Source organism: Leptidea sinapis, chromosome 7 (assembly GCF_905404315.1).
Source record: "Leptidea sinapis chromosome 7, ilLepSina1.1, whole genome shotgun sequence".
In the NCBI taxonomy this organism is placed as follows: Eukaryota; Metazoa; Arthropoda; class Insecta; order Lepidoptera; family Pieridae; genus Leptidea; species Leptidea sinapis.
In genome coordinates this window covers 12468157-12479365 of record NC_066271.1, presented here as the reverse complement: position 1 = coordinate 12479365, position 11209 = coordinate 12468157, and the positions used below count along the sequence as shown (strand labels likewise).

The 11209-nt window shown below is 36.9% G+C and overlaps 2 protein-coding genes across 2 annotated transcripts; one reads left to right on the top strand and one right to left on the bottom strand.

The window, feature by feature from the left end:
* Window positions 1-3448: 3448 nt before the first annotated feature.
* LOC126965259 (uncharacterized) lies at window positions 3449-8522 on the top strand. The gene is made up of 3 exons (XM_050808759.1): window positions 3449-3623; window positions 7621-7851; window positions 7927-8522. The coding sequence occupies exons 1-3, from the start codon at window positions 3449-3451 to the stop codon at window positions 8469-8471; spliced, it is 951 nt and encodes a 316-aa protein (XP_050664716.1). The 3' UTR covers window positions 8472-8522.
* Window positions 3625-9690, bottom strand: LOC126965251 (uncharacterized). Its single transcript, XM_050808750.1, has 2 exons — window positions 9271-9690; window positions 3625-4656 (listed from the first exon to the last, which is right to left on the bottom strand). Exons 1-2 carry the CDS (start codon window positions 9552-9554, stop codon window positions 3738-3740), a joined length of 1203 nt encoding a protein of 400 aa, XP_050664707.1. The 5' UTR covers window positions 9555-9690; the 3' UTR covers window positions 3625-3737.
* Between the last annotated feature and the right edge of the window lie 1519 nt (window positions 9691-11209).

Here is an 11209-nt window from a genome sequence, read left to right as displayed (position 1 = left end):
ACCTTAATGAAGCTATCCTTGTCAGTCAGACCCTTCGACACAGTTCTACAAGCGGGTTCGTTGCGGGCGTGCCCGCTTCCACTTTCTGTCCTCAGCACTGTCCGCTTTCTGGGTTGCTGGCGGATGGAAGCATAATTGGATCTACATTACGATAGTGATAATTTAAATTATTTCTATGCTTAAGTTTTGTATTTATGATGTAAATCTGTTGGTCAACCATAATAAACGTTATAAATAAATAAATTAAAAATTTTCGCTGTGGTTAACTATTCACTCTACCGCACAGGTAGTGTTAAACGTTTAACGCAACCTTGTTGGAAGTCGCATTAGAAGTTTCAGTTAGAAAATCACATCTCGGTTTGCACGATGCACAGTATCTATATCGAGGTATTGATTACATATAACCATACCATTCAAAATTATGATTTTAGTGATAAAAGCCATATATTTTATATCAAATCATAAATGGATTTTCAACGGCATACTTGTTATCTTAGTTTTTAAGAACTTTGCGTCAACGGCGCGTAAAGGTTACATTATATATGCCTGTTTGTGATGATATCAAAAACATTCCTAAAACCACCTACTAAAGTGAACAATATACCTATTCAATAGAATGTCCGGACACAAGATTTTAGTATTTTGAGTACAAAGTGTCTGTCTTGAAACACAACTTATGCAATTCGTAGCACTGTGTTTATGCGCCGGTGCAGCACCGCGTTCGGGGAACAATAATAATCATCGACAGAAGTATACTTTGAATGGGAAATAAATTATACCTGAGGCTGTAGGGGTGTAGTCGAAACAGTATCGACTATCGATATAAACCGACAGAGTCAGTCTCTGTATAAGTTTGACATAAAGTGTTTTGTTTTTTATATTTTAATATTATGCACAGTAATTCATGCATTTAATTGTTCTTAAAAACATGGTCTTCAAGATTTCTTTATAAATTTTACAACAATATTTCTAAAGAGTTCTTTTCGTTTATGACGACCTGTATAGCCGAGTGGTTAGCGATCCTACCTATAAAGCTAGAGGTCCCGGGTTCGAATCCCGGTAGGTGCAAGCATTTATATGATGAATATGGATGTTTGCTTCCGAGTCATGGATGTTTAAATGTATTTATGTATGTTTATATGAATTTATGTATGTTTAAGTAAGTATATTGTATTAAATATATCATTGTCTTGTAACCCATAATACAGGCTATATATTATGCTTAACTTGGGGCAAGATTATTTGTGTAAAAAGTGTGTCAATATTATTAGTATAATTATACTCACGCTAAAAACCGATGTGAACCGAACCAAAGACATTGACCACTGTAATATAAAAATAAATAAAAATAAAACTGTCTTAGAAAATTGCTGTTATATCTGTAACAAATAGAGTATTTTTTTTTATATGAGAGGGGGCAAACGGGCAAGAGGCTCACGGGATGGGGAGAGGTGAGGCAACCGCCCATGGACATCCGCAACAACAGGTGTGTCAAGAAATGCGTTGCCGGCCTTTAAGGTGTATGCATTTTTCTTGAAGGTCCCTAAGTCGTATCTGTTCGAGAAGACCGCTGCCGGTAGTTGATTCCACAAAGTGGCTGTGCGAGGCAAGAAATTTCGAAGAAAACGCGCGGTTGTGGAATGCCAGACGTCTACGTGATGCGGATGGTACTTTGCACGTAATGTCCGATGGTGGAATTCGGCCGCTGGAATCAACCCGAACAGCTCCTCTGAGCACTCCCCGTGATAAATGCGGTAGAAGATGCAGAGAGAACCCACATCTCTATGCGATGCTAGAGAATCAAGTCGATCGGAGATGACTTGATCGTCGATGATTCGAGCCGCTCTTCGTTGTATGCGGTCAAATGGAAGAAGCTGGTACTGGGGAGCACCTGCCCAGAGGTGAGAACAGTACTCCATGTGAGGCCAAATTTGCGCCTTATAAAGTTGCAGGCGGTGGCTTTTAGTGAAGTACTGTCTCGCCTTACTGAGTACACCAAGCTTTTTAGAGGCCAGTTTGGCCTTCTCTTCCAAGTGACCACGGAACTGAACGTCGCTCGATATATGGACGCCAAGTATGCCAATACAGGCTGTGGCAGTTAGAGGAGTGATCTCGAATCGAGGGGATACGACAAAGGGAGACTTTTTAGTGGTGAACGCACAAACTTGTGTATTTAATCATAATTTGTAAAGATACTATCGAATTCGGTAATATTATGGAGAATCCTTAGAGTAATCAGAACTTATAAGCTGCTCCTGAATATTGGAATCTTGCAATAGTAAATTGCAATTACCTAGCCAGATTCTAAAAATGCGTACACTTACGCGATGGGTTTACTTACTTAATGGAGGTTTCAAATTACGAAAAGAAATAAAACGTGAAGAAATTATCTTTCAAATTTCTACCTTGTTTGTAAGAATCCTTTGGGTCGCAGTCTGACTTCGCACTTGTGATAATTTTTAAATAACTGAAAACACTTTTCGATAAACGTTTTTCAAATAAACACAGTTTCTTGGCAGTTCGAAGATGTATTTATTGAATAGTCCGAGGTCTAAAGAGCATGCGAGTCACCTGGTGCTAATTGTTCACCGACATCCACGAGCATCTAAATGTTAATGAAATTCTATATAAACTGGACTATAATGACAGGAATGAAATAAATCACCTCTTTTTACACACTCTCGGCCAGTATTAGAAGACAAGTAATGTTGCCTATCATAATTTAATGTTATCGATACATTCCAGGAATTAGAAGAGCACATCCCTATTGCCTTGGGCTGTGCGTACGCAGAGAACATCGCAATTTGGACCTTGTGGCGCGCGGTGCTGCGCCGCTCAGTTATTAAATCCTTCCGTCCCGCCCTAATGCTCCCATTAGTGGCTATATAATAAAATATGACTTACATACCCTGTCTGGAGTAAAGACGTTATTAAAGTGACATTAACATGACATAAAAAGTTATCTGTTCTCTAATGTTATCACCTTTGATGAGTTTGACTTGATCCCTAGGACAAAAAAGAGACATTCATCAGTGTTTCTTGGACTTTGGCCTATACAGAACGAATATAAGTACTTATTATATCAACTCTTTTCTAACCTTTCTCAGTATGGGTTCGATTGATTCGATTTTGGTTGAGCAACTGCTAAAGTTTCTATCAAACAGACGGGGGACCTGGAATGCGAATTCGGAGCAATTCGCTCGCTTAGGGCGCTTTTAGTGTCACGCGGATTTGCTCACGCACGCGGGATTGGCCCGCATGCGTAGCATCCGCAAAGAACAATTTCATATAGGTATCTATTGTAAAGCGTGATATACGCACGCGGGACGCGGGGCGCTGTGCGGGGCGCCACCCCGGTGCGGGGTATCCGCATGCGTAAGCACTGCCTACAACTTCAGTGCCCATTTTAGAGTCGAACGGGGCGCACGCGCCGTATTGTACTGCCGAAATGAAAATCGATACAGAGCGAGTAATCATTGAAGTTCATCTGCGGCCCGTTTTGTGGGATAAACGCAATGAATTATACAAAAACAGGGACGCGAGAGAGGCTGCATGGAGAGATATTTTGAAGGAATTGGCACCTAACTACGAAAATTTGAGCGAAGAGGAAAGAAAAGAGGCGGGTATGTGTTTGGTTTATTATTTTATTTATACAAGCATCATTACTTTATTAATATAAGCATAATTATTTAATTCACAAATAACATCAAAAACCTTCTAAAACCTTTTGAGTTTAGTTAATTAATTATATATCGGTGTTGCCAGGAGACTTTTCCTTCATTGATAAAGTAATCTGCAAATATATCTCTGATATTACTTGCCGACGTATTACTACTTTCAGTCTGCTGCCTGGGTAGTGGTCCCGTAAAACCATTTGTGACAAATGTATGGCTGACCATGTATCCATCCCGTTTCCTTATGAAATTGTGAAGTACACATGCCGTCTTGACTATTAATTGTGCTAGATCTAACTTGACAGTCATGGATCTGTGAAATATTCTAAATTTATTTGACATAATTCCAAAAGTGCATTCTATGTACCTTCTAGCTCTGGACAGACGGTAATTAAATATTTTCTTTTTGTAAGGTAAATTATCACGAGCATAAGGCCGCATCACATGTGATGATAAACCAAATGCCTCGTCTCCCACTATCACGAACGGCAACTTTGCTCTTACACTAGATGGATAAGCTACTTCGGGGCAAATAATAGGCAACTCTTGCGGGTCAGGGATACCCAACGTGTTACTTTCCAGTTTCGTATACAAATGACTCCTTCTAAAGATGGTTGAATCGGCGTTACTTCCACTGGTACCGACATTAATATATGTAAAATTATAATCAGCATCACACATTGCGAGGAGCACTACAGAATAATATTTCTTATAATTAAAATATAGTGATCCACTGTGCGGCGGTCGAATCACTCTTATATGTTTTCCATCAATAGCACCCAAGCAATTAGGAAAATTTGTATATGTGAGAAATCCCTCTGCGATTTCTTTCCATTTGATCCCATTAAGCTGTGGAATACATTCAGACTTTAGTTCAATCCATATTATGTAACAAACTTGTCTTACTATTTCGCTAATTGTTGCAATTCCAATCACGTAGGAATAGTGTAGATCAGTGAATGTATTACCAGTTGCCAAATATCTGAAAACAAAAACAATATATTAATAATATTATGATTATATAATATATTAATAATGCTGACATCAGACATAAGACGGCATGCACCGCTCGAATTTTACTTCAGAAGAAAAATAAATACCCTTAAGGTGAAAGGGCACGGAAGTAGCTAGCGCTAGAAGTTTTTAATTCGTTTTAACTACAGTACTGTAGCTACGTTAGATTTCTATCATTTGCCGAAAATTTTATCATAGGGGGGTATTTATGCAGTTATGATTTCATATGAAATGTTCGAAGTATAGTTATGTATCTCATATCTGCTAAAAGTGGCCACTTTTAGCAGATTTGAGATACATAACTGTGCTGTTAATATACAAATTATTTAAGTTTTCTTTAGTGTTAATTCCGCCAATATTTGTCTTTAAAACAATTCGACACGTGTTTCGCCTCTACACGAGGCATCCTCAGGACGTGTTGTCTCGCCAAAATCTGGCACGAGACTGAATCAAATGAGCCGGAAGCCGCTCTTTTATACCCTCGTCCCATGAAATGACGCGTTGTGATTGGTCGGCTGTTGTGACGTATTACCCCCGGAAGAGACACGTAACAAAGGTGATGGGACTAAATTTGTTTGTTCATTCAACAATGTAAACATAATGTTATTTTTGTGTTTTATTATTTCTAATTGCTCTAACACATTTAAGCGAAATCCTTTTTCACATGTATGCAAAATATTAAAATTATTATTGTTTCCGAGTGAGTGACCTGTATCAATTAAATGTTTCGCGAAGTTTGATTTTTCGGGATGATTATTCGTAAATGCGGCAATATGTTCCTTTAATCTAATTTCGAAATTTCGACCTGTTTGACCTATATATACCCCGTTACAAGTGTCACAACTTAGTTTATAAACGACGGATTTTTCTGAATTATTTAATCGATCTTTGCCATTACATATTCGACTGACATTGTGATTCGTTCGGAAGGACACATTAATATTGTTTTTCCTAAATATTTTAGCTATTTTATCCGATATTGGACCAATATATGTCAAACTACCCACATATTTAGTATTTGATTGTGGTGGGACGGGATAAAGTTCTGAATTAATTAAACGTTTTTGTTTATTTTTAATTAATTTGTTCACTAACTGTTTTGTATAGCCGTTGGAAACCGCGATTTGGTATATTGTATTAAGTTCTTTCGCGAAGCTGTCACGGGACAGTGGGACTGACATTAATCTGTGAACATAGCAGCGGAAGGCCGCTAGTTTATGTTGTACGGGGTGGCAAGATGACGCGGGAATAGCAATATCTGTATATGACGGCTTTCTATAGATTTTGAATTCTAATTTATTATTTACTCTTGTTAATGTTAAATCCAAAAAATTTAGAGATTGGTTTTTGTTCCTTTTGGCGATAGATCAATTCTATCGCCAAAAGGAAGGATTAGCAATGGGATCACCATTAAGTCCAATTATGGCTGAAATATTTATGGATAATTTTGAGTGTAATTACGTGGTGAGAGACCCACATATCCTGTTTTATTACCGATACGTTGACGACATAATAATTTGCTGGACAGGCACCGAACGTCAAATCAATCTATTCATTAATTAAATTAATAAGATCCACCCAAAAATAAAGTTTAAATTGGAATTCGAATCAAACCAATCTCTAAATTTTTTGGATTTAACATTAACAAGAGTAAATAATAAATTAGAATTCAAAATCTATAGAAAGCCGTCATATACAGATATTGCTATTCCCGCGTCATCTTGCCACCCCGTACAACATAAACTAGCGGCCTTCCGCTGCTATGTTCACAGATTAATGTCAGTCCCACTGTCCCGTGACAGCTTCGCGAAAGAACTTAATACAATATACCAAATCGCGGTTTCCAACGGCTATACAAAACAGTTAGTGAACAAATTAATTAAAAATAAACAAAAACGTTTAATTAATTCAGAACTTTATCCCGTCCCACCACAATCAAATACTAAATATGTGGGTAGTTTGACATATATTGGTCCAATATCGGATAAAATAGCTAAAATATTTAGGAAAAACAATATTAATGTGTCCTTCCGAACGAATCACAATGTCAGTCGAATATGTAATGGCAAAGATCGATTAAATAATTCAGAAAAATCCGGCGTTTATAAACTAAGTTGTGACACTTGTAACGGGGTATATATAGGTCAAACAGGTCGAAATTTCGAAATTAGATTAAAGGAACATATTGCCGCATTTACGAATAATCATCCCGAAAAATCAAACTTCGCGAAACATTTAATTGATACAGGTCACTCACTCGGAAACAATAATAATTTTAATATTTTGCATACATGTGAAAAAGGATTTCGCTTAAATGTGTTAGAGCAATTAGAAATAATAAAACACAAAAATAACATTATGTTTACATTGTTGAATGAACAAACAAATTTAGTCCCATCACCTTTGTTACGTGTCTCTTCCGGGGGTAATACGTCACAACAGCCGACCAATCACAACGCGTCATTTCATGGGACGAGGGTATAAAAGAGCGGCTTCCGGCTCATTTGATTCAGTCTCGTGCCAGATTTTGGCGAGACAACACGTCCTGAGGATGCCTCGTGTAGAGGCGAAACACGTGTCGAATTGTTTTAAAGACAAATATTGGCGGAATTAACACTAAAGAAAACTTAAATAATTTGTATAGTTATGGATTTCCGCAAAGTAACGCCTTATTCAATAAAAGTGCTGTTAATATTTTATAAGAAATCTCCTCTGTATAAATTAACCCCTATGGTAAAATTTCCGACAAATGAAAGGAATCTAATGAAGCTAATTTTTGTTAAAACAAATTAAAAACTTACAGCGCTAGTGACTTCCGGAAGTTTTCACCTTAATATTGATGATGGCAAATTTTATTGGTACTGGTTTTGGGTAACTTGATCTGAAACTGTGTGTACTTTTGCCAACTACTTATTATATTTTGTCATTTCAGACAAGAAAATACAACAACGCTGGCGAACAGCAAGGGACACTTACCAGAAAGACAAGATATCTGAAAAAAATCAGCCATCCGGCTCTGGGAGTAAGAAGAAGAAGAAATATTCTTACTATGACATTTTGACTTTCTTAGACAGTACAACGGAAACTGCCGGAGAAGAGTCACTCTGTGAAGAAATGTCTGAACAAAGTAATTTAGAAACACCTAATGAGTCCACGCAACTAGGTACTTCACGTCAAGAAAGTTCTCAACTAACATCACAACGTAATTTAGAAACACGCAATGAGTCCACGCAACCAGGTACTTCACGTCAAGAAAGTTCTCACCCAACATTAAAACAAAAACAAGTAAAATCTAAAAAGCAAGCACCATCCGAATTTGAGGCACAGTTATTAGAATGCTTAAAGTCTAAGCAACTGGAGCTGGAAAGTGAGGATTTGGCTTTCTTTCAGTCTCTGCAGCCTTCATTAAAAAGATTCACTAGATATCAAAAACTAATGTTCAGAACAAAAGTGTTAAATATAGTTATGGAAATGGAAAGTCAAACACAACCTGCATACTACAGCCCCATACCTACAACAAGTTCTAGTGCTTTTACTGAGCTTGACAGTTTGTCACCGATAAATCAAGATTACCAAACCAATAGTATAATCCAGGATACTTCCAGTCTTAACGACAATGCTATTAGTTCTGCTGCAGTGAATGATAATGAAACTCTTATTTCGACTGAAAGTCGCCTGTTTAATATCACGTCTTATGACATAATTTATAACCCAGCAACAACATCATCTACTGGCGAAAGTAATGTCAACGCTCAGGATACAAATTTACAAAGAAATGAATGATGTAAAATTTGATTTTTAATTTATGAATAAAACTCTTTTTATTAAAATGAGTACGATTAACTTTTTTTCTCCAGTTTCTCTCTAATTGTTTGTTTATTCATATGAGTGCGGTTGTACACACGGCACAGATCAAGTTACTCAAATCCAGTATAAGCGGGACTCCGACGGGTTACCTAAGTATGATAATGCGCAAGGTGCGAGTTCCATTTATACTGGTTTTGGGTAACTTGATCTGTGGCCATGTGTACTTTATCAGATAAAAAAAGGATTGTGTATGTAGTTGAAATCCCAAACCAATTAAGAACTTTTTTTGACTTCAAATTACTGTCATGTGCAAACCTATAACTTTATATAATTTTATAAGTCGCGTGTGATGAAAGGTAGGAATGATTCCACTTTAAAGGCGACATTTTATGAGTGAAATAATCTGATTTTATGAAATTTCAACAATTAATAACCAATGACGCATTACTTTACGATATTTCAAACAAACAATCATTATTATACCGTTTATTTAGACTGGATAATTACTAGAACATGTGTTGTATGATGTCTCAATAATTGACCACGATGGTCAACTACTGAAAATATCATTGATTTGATTTTTCTGTTTAACATTTTTGCAGTTGACCAGAGTACATGACCATATTTTTTTTGCACATGTAAATTTACACATGACAGTAATTTGAAATCAAAAAAGTCCTTTACTGGTTTGGGATTGGTACGTTTATCCTACCTGTTCAAATCCCTTTCCACTAAATCATAGCAAGAAATTAAATATTTAAAATTTAAAACTTACCTTAATGTAATAGCGAGCCTCTCAATCGGTTGTATTGTAATCCTTCGTAAACTGCTTTTTTGTAGCTTATTCTCAATTTTACACAACAGTTCATCAAAAGAACGAATGGACATTCGAAAGTAATTTTTAAATTTACGTTCACTATTTTGTAGTTTTCCAAAATGTGTAACAAACGCCCCAGCAAGAAGCCTATTTTCAAGAAAGGGATCAACATGTACTCTTGTCTTCTTGTTTCGTCGTTTGTAAAGTATGTAAGCGACACATATTCTTCTGACATTGATCATTTTTGAACACGTCTATACCGTTACGCAGCCCGTAGAAAACTGAAACTCATGCTGCGTATGATCCGCAGCGTGAAATTTTACGCATGCGGGCCAATCCCGCGTGCGTGAGCAAATCCGCGTGACACTAAAAGCGCCCTTAGACCATCTTTTATTTATTTATTTTTCATTTTAAAAAGGAGGACAAACGAGCGTACGGGTCACCTGGTGTTAAGTGATCACCGCCGCCCACATTCTCTTGCAACACCAGAGGAATTACAGGAGCGTTGCCGGCCTTTAAGGTCTTCACACGGTTTGAATTTAGTTCAATAAACTGCAAAATCGTTTTCGGTTCGAACTGTCTGAAACACAGGTTTGAAAAGACTTTCAACAAAATCGAGGAGATATAATGGGTTGGATAAAAGCTTTAAAACTTTTCAATTATTTTATTTTATACGCACTTGATTAATGTCAATTGTGATTAGACAAGCCTTAACTTGTAATTTTTTAAATTAAATTAGTAATCAAAATTTATAAACGATACGGGACTCGAACCGGTTCGTAAATCTTGGTTTTACAAAAACAAGACATGTTCAACTCTCTCTATCTTATTTTTTCTACATCACGTACCAAACTCCAAATTAAATTTGAAATTTAAAAAATACAATAGAATCATATCAAAATAATTATTATCAGCATGTACCTAAATATCTATTATCATTTATAGCGTAAGAGCTATGTGTATTGTTATTGTTGATGAACGTGAAGTAAATAATAATTTACAGCATGCACATTAGAAAACACGATGCTGTATTATTGCGAACTTTATAGACGGTCGACGGAACAATAAGTGTACATTGTACAGTACACTATCGCAGGCTATATAACTGACGTAAAGTTATTGTCTTCATAGACGCTTATGATCGTCGGCACGTCTTTGATAACGGGAAGCGGTTATAGTGAGGCATATAGCGAATATACAGAGTGTAAAACAATTACATAAAAGTGGGGGGTTGCACCATGATTCTGAATATGTTCGCACTGAAAATTTCCAAAATACAAAATAGATGATGCAGATTATTTTTTATTTTAATTTACAATAAAAATGCAATGCAGACCGTTTATGAATCATAGCTATCTAAATAGGTATATCCTAGAATTTACACACACACACACGCACATACACACAAACACACACACACACACCTAAAATATTATTAAGTTCTCTAAATATGTTATTTTAAGGCTAAGAAAGAGCGGAGCCTCCTGGCACAAGCATTCTTTATATGCTGAAAAGGAGGTTCTTGCCACTATTTATTATGGAGAATTTGTTAAAACTAATAAAGATTTTTTTTTATTATCCTAGAATTATCAAAAAACAAAAAGCGAGCACAGGCAGCCTCAAGGTGGTGGTTCAAAATTAAGTGGATTCCCGTAATGTTGCAATAGTCCACATCAAGCGTGGAGCGTTGCCGTTTTGTTGGTGCCTCGTTTGTCCTAGGAAATGCACAGTTCTATGCTCTCCCCAGAACACGACGGGCGGCCCGAGCGAGTATACTCGGAGAGGGTTTAACCGATTCTGGCCGCCGTACGTGTCGTCAACACGACGGCAGTGTGACTCTCCTATTTCTAAAAGTCCTTAGTCGCTTAGGTATCGAATGCACCCCTGGGCCTGAGAC